The sequence below is a fragment of the Saimiri boliviensis genome, chromosome 8, assembly GCF_048565385.1.
Source record: "Saimiri boliviensis isolate mSaiBol1 chromosome 8, mSaiBol1.pri, whole genome shotgun sequence".
NCBI lineage: Eukaryota > Metazoa > Chordata > Mammalia > Primates > Cebidae > Saimiri > Saimiri boliviensis.
Genome location: NC_133456.1, coordinates 59883129 through 59904167, shown reverse-complemented (window position 1 = coordinate 59904167; position 21039 = coordinate 59883129). Strand labels below are relative to the sequence as shown.

General features: G+C 40.7%; 1 protein-coding gene across 7 annotated transcripts in view; it reads right to left on the bottom strand.

Moving 5' to 3' along the window:
• The window catches only part of MITF (melanocyte inducing transcription factor), a 224653-nt gene extending 212838 nt beyond the window's left edge, over window positions 1-11815 (bottom strand). For 4 of the 7 annotated variants that reach the window (XM_010350113.3, XM_003939461.4, XM_074404539.1 and 1 more), the window contains exon 1: window positions 11571-11815. In XM_010350113.3, the coding sequence (XP_010348415.2) occupies window positions 11571-11674 (104 nt within the window). In that variant the 5' untranslated portion in view covers window positions 11675-11815. The remainder of the gene's footprint in view (window positions 1-11570) is intronic. The other 3 variants (XM_074404542.1, XM_074404544.1, XM_074404543.1) reach the window with 1 other exon arrangement.
• Window positions 11816-21039: the final 9224 nt, after the last annotated feature.

Here is a 21039-nt window from a genome sequence, read left to right as displayed (position 1 = left end):
CTTCAAGTTTCACACTTTAAGAGTGTAGATTAAAATAGAACCCCTTTTTGAGATTTGGGCCAGGGTTCCTTATGGTAGTAAAGCTAGGTTAACTCTAAGTCACTCAGAGATCATATCACACAACAAAGAATCCTATCCTTAACAGGCCTAATTAGCCCTATCTTTAGACTTTTCTGTTATTTAACCAATAAATTCATTTTCTGATTAAACATGGTAAATGTGGGTGTTCTGTCACCCAAGCCTATATATTATTTGTATCCCACCTATATGCTATGCTTTCTATTCCAAGTTCTTTGAGCAAATCATCCCCCAACACCATCACCACCACCTTGGTGCCATGATTTTGAAAGTGTGATTCCCAGACACTTTGAAATAAGTTCCGTTTCAGCATCATTCAGAAACATGTTCAAAATGCAAATTCTCAGACCTTACCCCAGACCTACTGAACAGAAACTGTGGGAGGGCATCCCTGTTATCTGTTTTAATAAGCCCTACAGGGAATGCTGATGCACACTTGAGTTTAAGAGCCATTGCCCTAATGATTTTACCACAAATCTCGTATCTCCATATTAAATACTTTTGTATTGCTATTTTGAAATGAAAAATTCACCAGATCAGAATACATTTAGTTGAAAAAAAAAAAAGAAGTGTTGCTTGTATTGCTGTATTGTCAGCCCAGAAATAATCATTGATAATAATTACTCACTGTTAAAAAAAAAAAAAAAAAGAAAGAAAGCAAAGAAAAGAACAGAGAAAAAGAAAAAGCTCCCTACTTTCCTCTAGAAAGTTAGTAATCAGATCTACATTACTGTTGTGGTAGCACCCAAGAAAATCCTGGGGTTCACTTTGAACAATGTGTACCTCTGTGAAACTAATCCCTGCGATAAGCATATGTAGCAAGGCCTATAACCAGTTCTCTACTCCTGGGGCCATGAAATTGAACTGTTTAGAAAGATATGAGGTATATGAACCCAAAAGTTAGAAAGAGGGGTTACATTAGGGAGAGACTCCCTAGACAGCAGATTGGCATGTGGTATCATTGACTCCCAAAAACAAATCCCAATTAATTGTCCTTGCCATTCAGCTCCCTGCCGTTACATCAAGCACTTTACTGATTTTGATATTATGACCGAGCAAGCACCATCAAACCTTCTCATTAATTGCGGAATCAATAAAGATTTAAAACTTACATATATAATCAGTATTGTTAGAATTACCTTCCAAAATCCTATCATTTCGCATTTACTCATCCCACATTTGCCTAGATAAAAAAAAAAACACAACATTATTAGTGTGTACCTACCCAAAGACCAGTGGAAAAATTACCATGCTAAGATGATACAAGGTGCAGTTCCAAAAAGTCTATGCACTGATTGATTACACACACAAGCCAGTGGCCAACCTCTTACAAGTTATCCTTCAAACATACTTCTTTGCAGCAAATGGGTAAACCTCGATTTGGAATGTCACCAGGAATCATGCCAGCTGCTTCTATTTTTAGGTATTGCTTCACATAAGCTAGTGTAAACTCTTCCTTTAAAAATAAATAAATAAAATTTTCAAGAATACATAGTTGGGGTCACCCTCTTCCCTTGAAAGTAAATGACCTAAACTGGCCAACAGTATTTTAATGTTTATTCATAGGCATTCTCTGCCAAAAGCATTATGAATTAGTTACAGTGGGTTCTTACTGGCTGAGGTACCAACATCCTAAATTTAGATGGTGCAACTATGCAGGCTCACTAATACAACAGAGCAAAGCTAACACTGAAATAATACCTTCCCACCTTTTGCTGAAAAAATTCAAATGCCAAAAACAAAACATAGCAATAACAAAAATATACCTAGTCTTTTGGATGGAAGGGAATGTTACGATTTGACCAATGACATATCGGTGTGTTCGTTCATGAAAATTTTAGAGCACTATCTCCATCAATTTAGGACACACTGCAGGCAAGAGGTACGATGTGGCTACATCTCAGTGAGGTTCTCTGGTAGCCTTCACCAGGACTGAGCTAGGTCCTGAGTTAAACAAGGAAACCATCTTTAGGATTTCCATGAGCATTTCCTTTCACCAAATTTCAGATCTTCAGCTGTGAAAATAAAATATATGTTTTTGAAAAACATGCCTCCTAGAACCAGTTAGTATTTAGGAACATTTTATGGTAAAGGTACCAAAGTAAATATAGCCTTCCTGTCTGTCATTTCATAATTTCATATATAACCACAGCCACCAGGCTAAGTGAAACCTCTCTGCCTCAAGTCTTATTCCCATCAAGACAAGTCAACCTTCCCAGAAGGAAACCTATACTACAAATACAAGCTATGCGTTCTCACAACAGTGGGGACAACCACTTTTCCAATGATGCCCTTAATCACATGGAAAAACTGAAAAATGTGTGTGAATGATTCAGCAAGTTACCCCTCCTTGAAGAAGAGGCAGGGTTGGGTAGGGTGAAGACCACAGATCCCTTTCTGAAATTACTCAATAAGGCACAATTTCTTACAAGACAGAATTATACCAGTGCCCTCTATAGGGCATGCATTTAGATTTAAAATATTTCTTCTCACACAACCCAGGATTTTTCCTTTTGAAAGTTATCACTCTGGCCAGGCACAGTGGCTCACACCTATAATCCTAGTACTTTGGGAGACCAAGGCAGGTGGATTACCTGAGGTCAGGGATTCAAGTCCAGCCTGGTCAACATGGCAAAAGCCCACCTCTACTAAAATACAAAAAAAATTATCAAGGCATAGTGGTACACATCTGTAATCCCAGTTACTTGGGAGGCTGAGGCAGGACAACTGCTTGAACCCCAGGGTGGAGGTTACAATGAGCCAAGATCGTGCCACTGCACTCCAGCCTGGGAAAAAGAACAAGACTCCATCTCAAGAAAAAAAAAAAAGAAAGTTATCAATCTAAGGGTACTTGAATCAAAGAACACAGCTACTAAAATCCAAATGCTCTGAAGATTTTTTTAAAGAAGTCAAATTAAATATACATCATTGCCTGTGGATGTCAAAGTTGGTGAACACTGGAGGTGGTGTGTAGGAGGAGAACTTCTTCTTTTTTGTTTCTGCACCAACACTGACATTTTCACAACAGAATGGACAGGAAGTGTGATCTCAGGACTGAAACACAGGACTAGTAGTCAGGAGTTCTACACTGGTTATTTGTTCATGGTGGGCGTGTATGTTTTGTGAAATCAATCTCAGGCTTTCCTTTTTAATCCTCAGTTACTTGGACCTCTCTTTAACACCAAAAAAGTAATTAAAAATCCAGCCCCAAAAACTGTACCTAGGTTAAGAATGGTCAGAAATGAATAATGTCAGGACAACAATGGTCAGGAGAACAAGGGATGACATCAAGTAGGATGATCCTAGAGGAAAGAAAGGATAATAAAAATAACAAGACCCATATCCTCTTTCAGTCCAGGGTTAGGTTTATAAAGACAAGCATGAATCTCTGACTCACTCAACATTAGGAAAACACTTAAGACTGAGTTATAAACACTTATAAAAAAGATTAATGTCTGTGTTTCTTTTTCCACTATTCATATATTAACTTCAACCAATCCTATGGGTAGCCCTGAACACCTATTAAGCCCCGAGTCTAACTTTAGCTGCTTTATATACGTTACTTTTATCTTCACAACAGCCTTGCAAGGTAGCAACTGTCTCATTTTACAGAAGAAGGAATTGGAGTTCATAAAGGTTGTACAACTTGACCAAAGTCACAGAGCTAGTGCATGGTAGTGTCTAGATTTGTACCTTTACGTCAGACATTCAGTCTTGCCTCAAAATCACTTCTTCCAATAGGTCATTCCTGATTATCCAACCTAATAAAAAGCCCCCTTCTTTCACAGGCACATTCTACCAATAATGCTCTGTTTGATTTCCATAGCAGTTAGCAAAACTTATCTTGCTCATGTATTTGGTTTATTATTAACTGTGCCCTACCTCCAAGATGTATGCACCATGCTAGCAGGAACGCATTAGCTTTTCCACTTGATTCCCTATGGCCAGCACAGAGCCTGACACTCAGCACCCAGTGCTTGAGAAGTCCCCAGAAATGTTAACCATTAAAGGTAAAGGCCTCATCACTCTGAATCCCAGGACAGAGGTCTCAGGTGAACACTCCAAAGGTACATTTCTTTACTCTTCACAGCATCCAAAGCCACAGGAGGGAAAGATGAGGCAAAGAAATAAGAAAGCCACATTTCAGAAGTTGGGCTAGAAAACAAAGCTTACCATTGAGAAGCAAACCTGGTCCTTCTCCCAAGATCCTTTGCAACAGAATGAGAGGGGAAGAAATTTCAACAGAGATCCCAGACCTCCTTGTAGGTCTTCTTGACCTCATTGGTATCAATAAAGATGTAGACTTATTCCTTGGTATAATTCCTATCCTCGGAGTACACAGTGTTCACCAGAGTCACAAAAACCTTCTAATAAACTGCAAATTTGCTTTTACAATATCAAAAGCTTGTGGTGACTGCATTCAATCTCTTTGACCTGTCTTGATGATTATTTTTTCCAAATAATGCATACTTGGAGTGTAGTCAAACATATTTTTGTAATTTATTCCGATTAGACAAACCCTCAGCAAAGTACATTTTATACTTCACACACACACACATACACAAAAAACAAATGAAACTCTTGCTTATTGTCCTTGAAAGATGACAAAAAAAAAAGTAGCCAAGGATTTTTTTCCTATTATTTATCCTAATACTGCCAGTTCTGAAACAAAGCAGTTGGAGGGGGAAATTTAGTAACTCTGATTTGTCCCAAGATACATTTTTTTACACTGAGGTCCTATTCCTGACAGTAAGCACATGTGATCTGTTCTAAAAAAAGGATATTTTCCACTTCTTGCACAACTGGAGCAGATATAAACATCAGCCTGTGCAAACTGCACTGTAGAACTCAAAGGGAATTAAGCATACATCCACTTAAATAAAATCTATAAATAGTAGTAATCGGGAAAAGGAAATCTCCAATAACAAACAAAACCAACACTGAGAATCCCACTTTAATCAAGTGTTCCATCTAATCATATCACAAAACAAATCAGCATAGTAAAATTTGAACATCTGCAGGTTGAGGCACCTCAATCTTGTCTATTTTGCTTTGGATGCATGATTCTACACACATTTTAGTTATTCTTAAGATGAGCGTAAAAACTGCTATCATGGTAAAACTCTACTAGAAAAGGAGGAATTAATCTCATTCACTAACAGTGCTAGGTGCTATGCTAAACATATTTATACATTTTTGCTTAGTTTTAAAAGTTCTACCAACCCTAAGAGGATGAGTATTATTGACCTCATTTTACAGCTTAAAGAAATTGAGACTGCAAGAAGTTAAATATCTTGAACGCAGATGTAGTAGTTAAGTGGCAAAGCAGTGACCAAGGACAGCACTTAAGCGGGGCTCCCTCTAAACCTGTCCACATGCATGCAGCCTCTCTACCACCACAAGTTATCACCAAGTGCCCAGAGACCACAAAGAAGAGCTTAAAGAAATGTTAGGAGTCTAACAGGCAAACAAAAACCCTAAATGTCTACTTTAGGATCATGCCCTCCAAGGTGTCTAACATTTTATTTAATAGTGTGGAGAAACACATTTGCCTATTGTTTCACTTTGAAGGCCAAATTCAAATACCCCTATTTGTCAAAAAAAACGCCTCCCCAGTTCCCCTTCCTCTCTTAAATGCTACCCACTACTGATGCCCACCCTGCCACAGGTACCACCCTACCTTGTATAATTAGCTAGATCTGTGAGTTCTCTTTCTCTCACCACACAGGGAGGGCACAGTGTGATTTATCTTTGAATTTTGCACAATCACTCAGGCACAGCACAGACTAGAGGTCAAGAGCACACAGCTACCGTTACATGGCCTCAGTTTAAATCCAGGCTCCACCTACTTGGCATACCTCAGTTTCCCTCTCTGTAGAATGAAAATAAACCAATACATATACCCAAGGTTGAATTAACTTTGCATTAACATAGGTAATGCAGAGTTAATATTCAGAATAGTGCCTGGTACATAGGAAGCACTAGGTAAGTGTTAACTGTTTTAAAAATTATAATTAATATCATTACTATTTTTGTTTATTATGATCACCTCATGCATATTTCACAAAGATTAAGTATGTTTTACACACGTAAAAACACTTAGAACAGACTGACACACAGTACGCACTCAATAAATGTTACCCATCATTATTAGTATTAATTTGCACGTACTGGGACTCAATAAATACGTGTTGAACCTGAATTTTTATGGATGCACTGAATTTTTTTGTTTTAGGCTCTGAGGACACAATAGTGAACAAGGAACTAACAGAAATTCCTGTTCCCTTGGAGCTTGCAGTCTAGCATGGAGACAGATACAAGTAATAAACATAAAGTATTGGAAAATTATACAGCAGATTATTTAACTAGCATAAAAGAATTATTAACGATTAGATAAAAACTATAAAATGCAAATTATTTATCTGAACACCTCATTAGAAGAAAAGCAAAAATGAATTTACTAACATTGAAAGAACTGTATTGCACACCACCACCTGCCTCAGAAAAGACAACCATAGTCAAGCAAATGCAAATACCCTCCAAAATGCCAGCGCTCACTGATAAGTAATAAAGAAAGTAACAAGAACATCTGCTAAAATTTACTGAGCACTTACTATGTGCCAGGCACCATGCTAATACTTTTCCCATAGTCAATATCACACTTATGTTTTTAAGACTCCTGGAGGCAGGCCCCTATTTGCCAGTTGAGGAAACTGAAATTAGACGTCATCCAGCCTGCCCATGGTCACCCAACTAGTTAGGCACAGACACTGATGCTAGAACAAGGCTCTTCATTTCTATGCTAGTGGTTCCCTGCAGATTGGACAGACCAAAAACATCAAGAAAACTTTCAGAAACCAAAAAATGATTGATTGACAGTTTTGTTTTGCCAAGAATGAATTATCATGTCATCAAAGAAAGGTCATTTTTTAATAAGAAGACAGGAGGGAAATATCTTAGCATAAGTCCAAGAAATGGCAGCAGCCATATGCCCAAATACATGTAGGTATGCGTATGACACAACAGTCTTTGTCTTTCTCATTTCACCCTGAACCTTGAAAAATTCATAAACCTTTTTGATCAGCATTTGGGAATAACAACTGTATTCTATCCTGCCATGGTAAACCTAATACTCACTTTCGTTCCCATTTGTAATTTGCAGAAAATTTAATAAGAGCTGTCTAAAATAGTACTAAAGATTTAAGAAGAAATTGGAATTAAATTAAGCCAACTGTGAAGTCTATCCAGGAAAAGGACATGAAGGACTACAAAACCACATGCACTGAGTAAACCAAACAAAAAGACTGTGAGCCTTAAAGATGCTACTATATTTTAAAATATTTTCAAGTCCAAAAGACCTGTAGAGACTTCCCTTGCCCCTAGGAGCTCATTCAACAGTTTCACATTTGTTTCCCTGCCATGACTATGCCTGTGTGAATTCTTGACTCTCTCTAAATATTCAGCACTTTTCCTCTGCCACCCACCATTCAGAACTCATTCCCAGGAGAACACACAAAGGTTTCAAAAACCTTGTTGGAGGAAACAGTGTGCAAACAATTCATTAGAACCTTTCCCCATAGCATGTGTCTTCCTATGACGCAGCCTTACCGACCAACATGACCAAAATGAGATTCATATAATCTAAATGCAGCAACAACTTCAGATTCCTGAAGGCAAGGATGTCTGGGTTAGAAATGAAACATGTCCTTCCTCATGAAAGACTTGAATATCTGAGCTGAGCCCCCGTGAACAATATATACATTCCTCTTTGGAGAAATCTCAGCTGATATCTATTTTAAAACGAACAAAATGCTCATTGCAAAACCAAAAACCAAACACCTTACCCTGAGTGGGTTATAGTATTAAGGAAGACAGGAAGACATGTTCAAACAAATGTTTATTGTGTTACACATTGTTCTAAGCCAGTGGTTCTGAAATGGGGTGACTTTGCCCACCATGGGACATCTGATAATGTCCAGAGACATTTTTGGTTGCCACATTTGATGGAAGCAGCAGTACTGCCTCTAGTAGGAAGAGCCCAAAGGATGCTGCTGGACATTCTGCAATGCATAGGAACTTCCATGGCAAGGAATTATCTGGCCCATAATATTAACAGCACTGAGGTCATGAAACTTTTTTCTATGCTCTAGTGACACAATAGTGAATAAGGAACAAATAGAAATTCCTATTCCCTGGGAGCTTGCAGTCTAGCGTGGAAATACACATAATAAACATAACATATTACAAAATTATGCAGTAGATTATAATATAAGCACTATGGAAAATAACATAGCTGGACAAGGAAAACTGAGAGTTTGGAAGAATAGCAACTGCAAATACTGTGATCAAAAAGGGCCACACTATCAGTGTGATGGGAATGATGTTTAAAGAAAGAACTGTAAAGAAAATAACAAAAACATCTGCTAACATTTCCTGAGCACTTACTAAGTGCCAGGCACCATGCTAATACTTTCCCACATTCAGTGTCACACTTAATATTCTTAAGACCCTTGAGGCAGGCACCTACTCGTTGGTGGGAGAGCGAGCACTGGGCCTGTCTAGGCAAAAGACGGTCAAAGCAAGTGCAATATACAAATGTCCAGCAGTGGAAGGACCTGGGGTATTCCAAAAACAGCGAAGAAACCAACCTGGCTGCAGCAGAGGGAGGTAGGAGGCAGGCAGAAAGAGATAAGGTCACAGCTGACATCTTAAGGACCTCAAATTTTACTGAGAGAAACTAGGAGCCATGGACAGGTTCTGGGCAGAGAATGACAGGGTTCTGACTTGAGGTTTAACACAGGGTTGCTTGACCTCAGCACTATTAACAATTTGGGACCAGATAATCCTTCATTGTGGGGGCTGTCCAGTGCACTGTAAGATGTTTAGCAGCATCCCTGGTCTCCACCTACCAGAGATTGGTAATGATCCCTTCCACTGTAACAATCACAAATGTCTCCAGACACTGTCAAATGACCACAGGGGCAAAATCCTCTCCGACTGAAAACCAGTTTTAACAGCAACATTGTGACTATTATGCTGAAAATTCACTAAATGTGGTTATTGCAGTTTAAAAGACTACTGCAATAATCCAGGCAAGGGCTGATGGTGGCTTGGACCAAAGTGGTAGCAGAGGAGTTGGTAAGAAACGGGTAGATTCTGGACATATTTTCAACTCTAACTGACAATCCAGAGAAGACAGTTGATAGGCAGAATGGCTACAGCAGTCTTAACATATCAATTTCAACTTTTTCCAATAAAGACTTAAAAGAAATGAGGTGCCCCAGCAAAGACGTAAGACAAAAAGCAATGAGAGAGGCCCAGAACAATGCGTAGCCCTTTTAAGTCACACAACAGATGCCGACGACAATACCTTAGACAACTGTGGGAAACAGTACAGAGAAATGTCGCCAACTCCATATATTTATTCACAGATTTTATTTAACTGGTTTATTTCAAAGAGCATGTGTGTGCTCCATATACAAGTTTTACAACAACTTTTTTTTAATTTAGCCTTCCTTTCCCTGCTGGTTCAGGCCTACACCTGTTTCTAGCATTAACGTGTGAAGCCATTTCTTCCCACATACCCATATTTTTCCTGACACGTGCCTGCTAGCTAGCTACTGAGGATGTTCACCCTTGCAAGTCATTTTTTGCTGACTCTGAAAAAGAACAAGCCCAAATCGTTCAACATGAGTTTCACGGCACTCATTTGGGTTTTTCCAGATGGTATTTTCCTCGCTCTCTCAAACTGATTTAATGTTATGTATCAGCCACCATCAGAAATGTTCCAAACAGTCCGGTTAATTCATTTCTTTCAGGATTCCACACACACACACACACTCATTCCCTCATTCTGGCCATGTAAGCATTTGCTTATAGAAGCAGAAGCAGAGACTGCCCAGTAAAACACTGGTCCCTTCAGCCGAATGCAGATAAAGCCCTGATGAGCATAACCAACAATACCCTTCACACAATATTACTCAAAACCCCCAGCCCCCAACACACACAATCTATGCTCACACACAAAACAGCCATTATGAGGGAAAACCACCAACTAAAGGCTGGTTTTATAGGTCGAACTGCTTAGGCGGTCTCCTTCCAATCTGCCATGAAACATCTACAAAGAGGCTTCTTCAGCAGTGGCAGTCAGTGGGTCCGCTGTTCCCAGATTTTCTTTCCCAAGTGGGATAAAGAGTCCTGCCACAGCCCTGAAGGAAATAAACCTGGTTGCACCTTCCGCTAGAAAAAGAACCAGCCCAGTGCTAGCCAGAGGCCAAGATTACACCACCTGGCTCTTCATTCGGTTGCCCTTCTTCACTCACCCTCATTTCAGGACCTTCTCTCACTCTGCCAGCCAGGCCCATTCACCCAGGCCCCACCCTTGGCGAAGGGCAGGGCAGGAAGGTACAGCCGGGTGCAGAAGTCCTGCTGGATGCTTCCAAAGATAGCCTTATCCTAGCTCACAGTTTAGCGGGATGGAAATAAACCCTTCTCTGCTATTCCAACCTCCACTGACCATGTCCCTTTTAGTAAACACTGTAAATGAGAAGTGCGATGAGTCCAGAGTGGCCGCGGGACAGAGAGAACGGAGGATACCCAATCCATTTTGACAGACAAGTGGGAATGGAGGCAGCAAAAAAGCTGGCGCAAAGGAAGTGGGCAGTAGAAGAGATGGGGCGTCAGAGCAGTGGATGCATTTACTCCTCTCCTAAAAAGTTGTTGAAGTCCCCAGAGAATTAAACACGTGTCTCTGCCAAGCAGGGTACAGTCCCAGTAACCCCCAAGACCAAGGCTCACTTGCGCTCTGCAGGGAAGGCCTGGTTGTGAATGGGACTCCATTTCCAGGGAGTTTAACTTGGGCTAGGGGACACACCCACCGCCGCACTCGCCCCTCCCGCGCCCGCGGGGAGCTGTCTGGAGGTGAGAGGCGGAGCCCAGAGAACCCTCACCTGCAAGCGGCCAAGGGCCGATTTCCCCACAAGGACTGGACTCCCCAGAGGTGACTACAAGCAAACTAATTGTTTCCCTCCAATGTTGCATCTCAATCCACTCAAAGCTCTCCCTCTCCGAGCCGTCAACCCGCTGGGATCTTCAGAAAGGGAGTTCACTAGAACTCTTTCTCCCCCGTCTCACCGGGACAGCAGCGTCCCGGCCGGGCGCTCCTCCTCCCCCAACATCGCGCCAGGTCGCTCCCCAGCCCCCACTCAGTCTCAGCAGCTGGCATCCCCGGCCGAGGGTCCCGGCGCCGGGACGCTCCGCCCCCGGATACCCACAGCGCCCCCCGAAGTGCGCTCCATCCGAGCCTCCTAGAAGCGCACTTGGGCCGGGCGAGCGCGGCCCCCAACTGCGAGGGGCAGTTCGCCCTCTGCCCCGGGGCAAGGGCACTGGGTCCTTGTCCCAGAGCTCCCGCGATCCGCTCTCCTAGCCCCGGAGTGGCAGACGCAGAGCCCTCCAGCCGCCCGCCGCGCCTCTGCCCAGCTGTCACCACTCACCTGCTCTTCAGCGGTTGACTTTTGAGTTCGTAATAGGTTTTGGGCTCTTCATGAAACTCCTCTCCGACTTCGAAATCCGGCACTATCCCCGATTCCGACTGCATGGCTCCCGCTTCCCGTCCTTCCACAGCTCGAAAGTGAGAACAGAGCTCAGGGGCGGAGGGAAGGTAGCTGGGCCTGGGTCCCCCGAGTCGTGCGCCCCCGCGCAGTGCCGAGCTCTGCCCGCTCGCCGGCTCGCGGCCGCCCGCCAACGAGCGGGGAGTTTACATTGACACCCGGGAGGGAGGGGCCGAAGGCCGAGCGCCGCCTGGGATCTGTAGTTCGGCCCGGGCGGGATATTCCCGGCTCGCCTGGGGAGCCACACCCACAAAAACTACAACTCCCAGAAGGCCAGGCGGGGGAGAAGCAACGTGGTGGACACCGCTAGAGCAACTCCTGTTTGGATTCCTTTTCAATGTCAGCAGCTCCTCTCCCTCCTCTCTCCCCACTTGCTTCAAGGGTACAGACTTGGCTATTTAATATGAATAGGAACGGACACAGCCTGCTCTCCTACCGTCACCCCCACCTCTCAGCTCAGACATCTGCGAGGGCACGCCGTGTGCTTATTTTAAAAATAAGATAGTGAAGGGTTTTGGCACTAGAAAGTTTTAGCATTCGAGCCTGTCTTAAAATAAAAAGACTTCCTATCAGCCCGCATGCTTCCCTGGGCTACTGCGACGTATCAGCTTGTCCTCGGATTGGAACAACGAGGAAGAACTTTCCTTCACTTTGTAATGAAAACGTTATTGGAGAGTTCCTTTTCTAGAACTAAGTCTGGACTTCTACAGTACAGTTCATCAGTTGAGTGACTCTTTCCTCCCCTTTATCCAAGTAGCTACTTCTAATCTAAAGCAGCAACTGAAAGATTCGGTTAATTTCAAAAGGCACGAAGTTACAAAACGATGTCGTCGCTCTCTGCTTTTAATTTCTCAGTTGACTAGGAATTCAAATGAGATTGTCCTAATATTTCAGGAGTGAAGATGTGCAAGTGAACTGTAAAAGTGTCAACCCCTTATCGAGCTTCCCGGCAGGCACTTAGGGAAGAGAATTTTTAAAACTCTCCGTTGTGGCTCATTTGTACTTCTAGTCCTTCCCTCTGATTAGTGCCAGTAGATGGTGTTCCTTCTTTTTAAAAGTGTTTTGAGGCATCAGAGAGGCAGTATAGAGTTACGGTGGCATTTAAAGGTAAAAGACTCAGAGTTAAAATTGCCAGTGCTTCTAAGAAGAGCTGTGCAATCCTTAGCATGTCACTTGGTTCCTAGAAGCCTCCATTTCTTCATCCATAAAAGAAGAGATTGGCAAACCAGTTTTAGAAGATGTTGCAAGGTCAAATGTAAGAGAAAGTCATTTGCAATCTATAAAACCCTGTTCAGTGGTCATTCTTTATTAGGTCTTGAAGTTATTCCTTTCAGATTAGCATCTCATCTTGGTGTTTGGCCTTTTAGAATTAATAAACTAAATGACTATCCAAGGAGAAAACTCTAAAGAGGCTACAGTGATGATTGAGCACCTCCCAGGAGTTGCCGCTTTGCATGCTTTGCCTCCCACTGAAACATTTTAATTTCACATCAGAAAAGATCTCCAGCATGATGGATTGATGTTAGGGCGGGCTTCTCAAGGAGATTTGGAAAGAATGCAAAAGACACACTGTGTTGCAGTATCAATTACCAAATTCTCAGAATAAAAATTAGCCCTCAACATAGAATTTTAGGCCCTTCCCTGAAACTATTAAAATATATCAGAGTACCTGGGAACACCCCTAAGGAAAGCGGGATCCTAGATTCCTTAATAGATGGACTGCTGGAAATCAGCTGTCAAAAGCCAACAAAGAAAATATGTTTCCTTCATGTTCTCTGGCAGAGAAAGAACAATAAAACATGAAGGAAACATGCAGTCTAGACTTTTAATCTCTTCTGGGCTTTCAATTATCAGTGCTTGCAATATGGGAGGAGGAGTTGTCATAATAACTTATGGATGTTACAGGCCTTTAGGGGGTGTGGGCCAGAGACACTAAACATCTTGCACAATAATAAACTTTCTTGTCCAAATGTCAGTGCTATGTATCCCCATTGAGAAACACTGAAGGCTGCCTAATCTTTGCACTCGCCAGAAGTTTTTTAATCTGAGGAAAGCTATAGACCCTCTTCTCAGAAAATACAGACAGAAACAAAACTGTGCATAATTTTGGTCAGCTGATCTATTGAAGGCTATCACAGACTTTATGTTAGAACTGCAGTTAATAACATCTTTTGATCTGCAATGAAACAGTCTATCTGTCACTTATTACATCAAACAGTGACCTTTCAGACCTAAGGGACTAAACTCAAAGGAAAAAAAAAACATCAGGAGTGCCAAGATCCCTGAATTTATCTTCAACTAAGTACACCTGCAAGAGAGATCTCTGGGATGCAGACCTCTGAGCTGAGGTTCACACAGAGAGCTGTTACTTTTTTCTCCTACACCTTTTTTTTTTTTTTTTTTTTCTCTCATCCTATTCCTTATTCAGGAAAACTTCTTTTCCATTGCATATGGCAGGGTTATCCATTACAATGCAGTCTGCTACCCAATGCAGTCTGATGCCTTTGAGACTGGACAGGGGACCTTGACATGACTAGAAGTCCTCCGTAGGACCCCGCTGCTGGGGCACCAGGGGAAGACTGTTTGCTTTTTAAAAGCAGAGTGCTAGAAGGAAGAAAATCTGGAACTACTTACCCATGGCCACTTAGGGAAGCCAATTTAAAATGGAAGATAATAAGATGAACCAAAAGAAGCAGAAACAAGCAAAGATAAAAAATAGGAAAGTACAACAACATTGTTTCACTTCCTTGTTCCAACCATACCTGAAGTCAGATATCCTTGGACATTTTAGATACATGAACCAAAAAAAAAAAAAATCCTTTTTGCTAGAATTATTATTATTATTATTATTATTATTATTATTATTTGTAATGAGAGATTATGGGGAACATCTATCAGGTGGCCAACTTTTGGTTATGTGTATACCATTAATCCACATAACCAAAAGTTGGCCACCTGATAGATGTCCCCCGTAATCCCTCTTCATTAATGACTTGAACCCTAGGATTAGGTACTGCTTCGAAAAATAGACAATAACAGTCAATAGATCTATACATTTAAACTAAAGACTATACCTATTAAATGTACAAAAGCAATGACTACGGATTATAATTGTTGTTATTAATATTACATATATTTATGGAATACATTACTTTTTACATATACTTGTCACATGCATCTCTTATTTGAGCTCACAAAAATCCTGCAGAGATGGATAAGCAAGGGTTCCCAGTTTACTCTATAATAAATACGTGAAAGGTATGGGCATGGCAATGTGTTAGGTACTTGGAGTACAAAAATGTATTTGATGTCCTCCCTGCCCTCATGACACGTACAGTCCACTAGTTGAGTCAAGGCTTGTAACACAGTGAGAAACCACACATAAAGCAGCAATGCTAAGCAGCAGATACCCGGTGTATGATCTTTACTCTCATATCCTCTTAGCTCAACAGGTATTTATGGTGCACCCACTCTGTGCCAGGCACACTGTGCCTTAGGTATGAGGAAATAGCAATGATGACACATATGTGGTACCTGCACTTAGGACACGGTCCTTGTCTTTTTAAGAATAGAAATGGGCAGGATTTAATGGATAACAAGAGCAATAGATAAATACCACAAGTGTCTAAGAAAAGAGCAATCATTGGGGGTAAGGATATTAAGAACTCTTGGAGGAGACGAGACTAAGCTACATCTTAAAAAAAAAAAAGGAAAGGGAAAAAGTCTAGGATATATGAAAATGGAATGTAATCAAGCCCCTAGATCTGACCACCAATTCACAGGAAAAAAAACAAATGTGAGAGAAAAACATGTCAATAACATCACAGAAATAGAATCAGACAACACAGAGATTTAGAAATTCTGTAGGACATTGAGAAATTTTTCAAAAAATAAATAGCATGAAGTAAAGGGGAAGGAAGAACTAGTACAGGTTTAGAAGATTTAAGAGACATATGAGGCATGTGAATTATATCACAATAAAAAATAAATTAGAGGCTGGGCTTAGGGGTTTATGCCTATAATCCCAGCAGTTTGGAAGGCTAATGTGGGAAGATTGCTTGATCCCAGGAGTTTGAGACCAGCCTGGGCAATACAGAGAGACTGCATATCTACTAAAAATTATAAATAAATAAATACTACAAAAAGATACATATTACTGAAATACTTTGTGTGGACTTTATTTGAACCCTGATTCAAACAAACCAATTGTAAAAATTCATTCTGGGGAAAACTGGGAGATTTTGAACATGAGCTGGAATTGAATGGTAATTTGAAATTATTGTTAATTTTTATTAGATGTGATAATAGTATTGCGCTTATCTCATTTTTATACTCTTTCTGTTAGGATTACATATAAAATATTTATGAGTCAGATTATATGATGTCTTGGAGCTGCCATAAAATACTCCATCTCCTCTCCTTCTGTCCTCAAAAAGGCATGGGAAAAGAAAGATGAAATGCAAATGGTAAAATGTTGAAGCCAGGTGACAGGTTATGGGAATTCACTATACTATTCTTGCTACTTTTGTGTAAGCTTGAAAATTGTCATGATCAAACCTTTAAAAAAAAAAATAAAGAAAAACAACTATCATAATTTCTTAAGTGGGTTATAATTTCTGATGAAATTAAAAAGCATGTTATTCAAAAAGAGAAAATGGACATGATGAAGATACAGAAGGCTTGTGTCCAATATGTTTGGGAAAAAGAGCTAATGGAAACTGACTTCGGTATATTTCAGCAGAAAGGAAACTTTGAAAGTCGACTGAGTAGCTCACCAAGCCTAAGAAAAGGCAGCAGACCCTAGCATATAAACTATACAACTGGGAACAAACTCCAAAATCTATGCCATACAACTGGGCTAGTGAAGGCACCCCCACCCCACTACACCTCCCACCACAGTTGTGTCACTAACCATCCCAGCTTGCACCTCCGATATGGCACACAGGACACTTGAAATGCTGCTACCACCATCCACCACCAAAATGGATTCAGCAAGGTCCTAGCGACTTCACCTGCTTAACCAGTTGGTGGATCTAGGTTTTGTGCTCAAGCCCTAACTGCAAAAGAAGCTAGCTATCCAAAACTCTTTCTCTATTTTAGAAACTATAAAATGAAAAGCCTATTTTGCAGCCTCCCTGGGAGGAATATTCAGTCATGTGTCCAAAAAACCAAAAATCTTCCCATTCCCCTCCCTTCTTAAATGCAATTCAACTTTTGTTTCTATTATTTGAAAGACATTCTAATGAGGACAGGAGTGAACAGTAAGGAGGCTATTCAGTTATATAAAAAGAGGGTAAGATCGGCATACTTGAAGAACAACATAAATAACAGAGAAATACCAAGGAAACAGCGTGATGGGGTTGAAGGGAGGAGATGATCAACAGCAGAGTTTTCTGCATCATCCCCCAAGCATATATATTCTTTCTATGTGTGCCAAGGCAGTGGGATATATGCCAAGGCATGGGTCCTGCCCCTGCCCCCCCAAAATAATATCTAAGTTTAGATATGAAGCATGTCAAATACAAAGGTAATTTTAATTTTTATAAATTAAAATTTTTCAGGCATAAATCTATCTGTTTAACAGCTTTTTAGGGTCTTTTGACTTTTTGGACTGTAGACTTCTCCAAGAATTTGTAGACCTTCTCACCAGAAAAAAAACAAAAAGTGTACAATAAAAATCTCATTTGCAAGTTCAGAAGCACCAATGACCACCCTGTGGTCTACTATGGCTCCTGCTGGAGTCTGTGTATCATGAACGACTAACATCTAAATATATTGTTCTTGAAAGGGCTGTATAATGTACTTTTCTAGAGCCACTGCAGAGGCCAAGAGGGCAGGGGAAGAGTGCTGTGTGGTGCAGACCAGGAGAAGAAGGTATTTTGCCCTTCTTAAGGCATCAGCCATGGGCCACGTCCGTGAGAATCACTTGGGGTGCCATTAAAATGCAGAGTTCCAAACTCATAACTAGAACTATTAAATCAGAATCTCCAAGGGGCGGGGATTAAGAATCTGTATTTTTAGCAAGCTCCCCAGCTAGTTCTTATGCATGTGAGAATTTTAGAACCACTACTTTAAGGATCAACATCAGACCAGGCTGAAAGAAATCACAACAAAAATGAAAAGAAGACAATTTGAAAATAATCCAATGTGAAGTCTGAGAAGCTTGGATCTGAAATATAAAAGGCCACATAAAGGGATTAGGAAAGGACTGTCTGAGACCTGCAAGGTGACTTAAATGATTTAGAAATGATATTCTGATAGGTCTCAAGAGTAACTCATTGCAATGGAGCAACTGTGAAAAGTCAACAGGGTTCAGAACTGAGCAGTGAGCTTGAGGATGGCGTTACCTTGTTTAAAACAATTAAGTGTCTTTGTAGCTCATGAGCCCCAATCAGGCAGATGGCAAGAGATGGTTGTCACCCCAGAGCGAAGAGGGGCTGGACTCTGATGTAGACTTAAAGACTCCAAATCTAACACTGAGCAGTAACTGAAGGTTCATGCTTTTAATTCTTTTTCCAAAGTGTCTGAGATAGCAGGATTAGAGCAAGAAGAACACAAAATATTTCATGACATAATATAGCAAAAAAAGAAATATAAACTTCAAAGTGGACATTTCTCTGTCTTCCTTTACACAGCTGCCAAAGCAAGGTTACTTGCTTTTAGGAAAATATTCTAAATAAACTTATTTTTGTATTAGAAAGGTAATAACATTTGTTATTTAAAAATTAGAAAATGCAGATAAGTAAAAAGAAAAACAGGCACTCATAATCCTATTATTCATATATTTATACCTAGTATATGTAACTCAATATGTTCATATGTATGTATATATAGAAAGAAATATTCAAAAGGAGATCACACTGAATATAGTGTTGGCACTGACTTTTCCCTGTCTTGAATTTATTATGTGTTTTCCTTGTCTATAAAATTATTTTAAAATTTTAAAAATATATACTTTCCACTATATACATTTACTAGAGTTTTTTTTTTAATCTCTGTATTGTTGGACCTTTAATTCATTTCCAAGATTTCACTCTTATAGGTGAAGATAGTTTCTCTATTTTTCTAGTAGCTACATATTTTCTCCTATTCACATTAATTTTCTAGAAATTGAATTGCCAGGCCATAAAAGCACAACTTTTGTGAGGAGGTATCTTTCTAGAATACATATCTCACCTTCCCTTTTCCCTGATTGAAAGCTTTCAGGATTCCCATTGCTAATGAGTAAAATGCCAAGCTATTTAACACTGGATACCCAGCCCTCCATGTCCTGGGTCCACCCACCCTTCTCATCCTCTCAGATCACCCCCTGAGTTTCACATTAAGCAACTGCAATAACCCCAGACTACTTGAAGTTCTCAGAATTTGCCACTCTGTTTTTCCCTTTCCCTTTCGGCCTAACGCAATTATTTAGACTTAAAAACTCAATCAGGCTGGACACAGTAGCTCATGCCTGTAATACCAGCACTTGAGGGGTGCTGAGATGGGCAGATTGCCTGAGCTCAGGAGTTTTAGATCACCCTGGGTAACATGGTGAAAACCCGTCTCTAGGAAAAGGCAAAAAATTAGCTGGGAGTGGTGGTGCACACCTGTAGTCACAGCTACTTGGGAAGCTAAGGCACGAGAATCGCTTGAGCTCAGGTGGTGGAGGCTGCAGTGAGCTGATAATGCACCAAGGCACTTCAGATTCTGCTATAGAGTGAGGCTTCGTCTCAAAAGAGAGAGAGAGAGACAGACAGAGAGAGAGAGAGAGAGAGAGAGGAAAACGTCAAAAAGGTGCTCTTCTTCAGGAAGCCTTACCCATCTCTACCAACCTTCACCAGATGCCCAGGCTGGTTTGGGGCCCTATTTCTAGATCCCTCATATACACTGTTTATAATACATGGGATGATAATTATCTGCATAACTTTTCACACACATCCACCAGCACCATCACAAACATGCCCAGTACACCCTTACCCTTGCCCAGACTGTGAGCTCCTGCGGGGCTGGGACCATGCCCACGGTAGATACTCAGTACCTGTCTATTGTATGAGTGAATAAATTAGCTATAAGTAAAAGAAAAAATGTTTTCTAGTAAAGTCACATTGGCTTCTTTCAGTAATAGCAAAGACAATGCTCATGAAAATGGGGTTTTGACTAAGTTTTCCATAGCGTTCATGTGTCCATTAGGCAAATATTCATTGAACAAAATAACTAACTGCTTTATCACTAGGCTTTATCCTAGCCTGAACTGATTTATCAGTGTAGAATTTAACCTGTGTCCCAGTGGCATTCCTGACAAGGAGCTGAGATCTTTACATTAAAACAACAATAAGACATGTTAAGACTTGCTACTGGGTTATTTGGAGAAATAATATGCTGAAAAATAACTGGAAGAAGCGTATTTAGCACTTATTAAGGTTACTGAAATAAGAAGCTCAATAAGCCAAGATGCAGATACACTTCCTGTGGTGAAGTTTACAGGGATAAACCTCAAGGGATTTGATGTTTCCCTTCAAGTTAATGCAAAACGTTGTCTGAGAGTTTTTAAAGACACGCATTCAGGCATTAGGTTACAGATGAAAATACATTCATCTTAGTTTTCCCATAGAACCCAGTAAGGAATGGGTGCTCAATGTACTGCTATTGAATTGACTTGCTAAAGTAGTATGTTAAAATAGCAAGATCCAGGGGTCAAAAGTCAAGAAGTTACAAACACAAAGAACATCCCACCTAGGGACAAGTGAAGAAGGAAAGTTGTCTGGGACCTCACCTCTTAGAGATGAATTAGAGCAGACACCAGGAGACAGTCAGAGGACTAACGAGTTAATATATGTCAGGTGCATAGAACAGTGCTTGATCCATAACCAGCATCACCCAAGATTTTTGCAAAATAAATAAATCTGTATTTTTTCTTCATTAAAAAAAATAATGTGTTTATCACTTACATGATACTAAACATACTGGTGCCAGTCACGTAGTGAGAAAGACTAGTTGAGGGATCCAGCTAAGTATTTAAGAATTTGTTCAGTTTAGGGCCAGGTGTGGTGGTTCACGCCTGTAATCCCAGTACTTTGGGAGGCCAAGGTAGGAAAACCACCTGAGGTCAGGAGTTCAAGACCAGCCTGGTCAACATGGTGAAATGCTGTCTCTATTAAAAATACAAAAAATTAGTTGGGCATGGTGGTTGGTAATTTTTTGTAATCCCAGCTGCTATGGAGGCTGAGGCAGGAGAATCACTTGAACCCAGGAGACAGGTTGTAGTGGACTGAGATCACACCACTGCACTCCAGCCTGGGCAACAGAGTGAGACTCCATTCCAAAAAACAAAAAGAAAAAAAAAAGATTGTTTAGTTAGGCAAAATAGGAG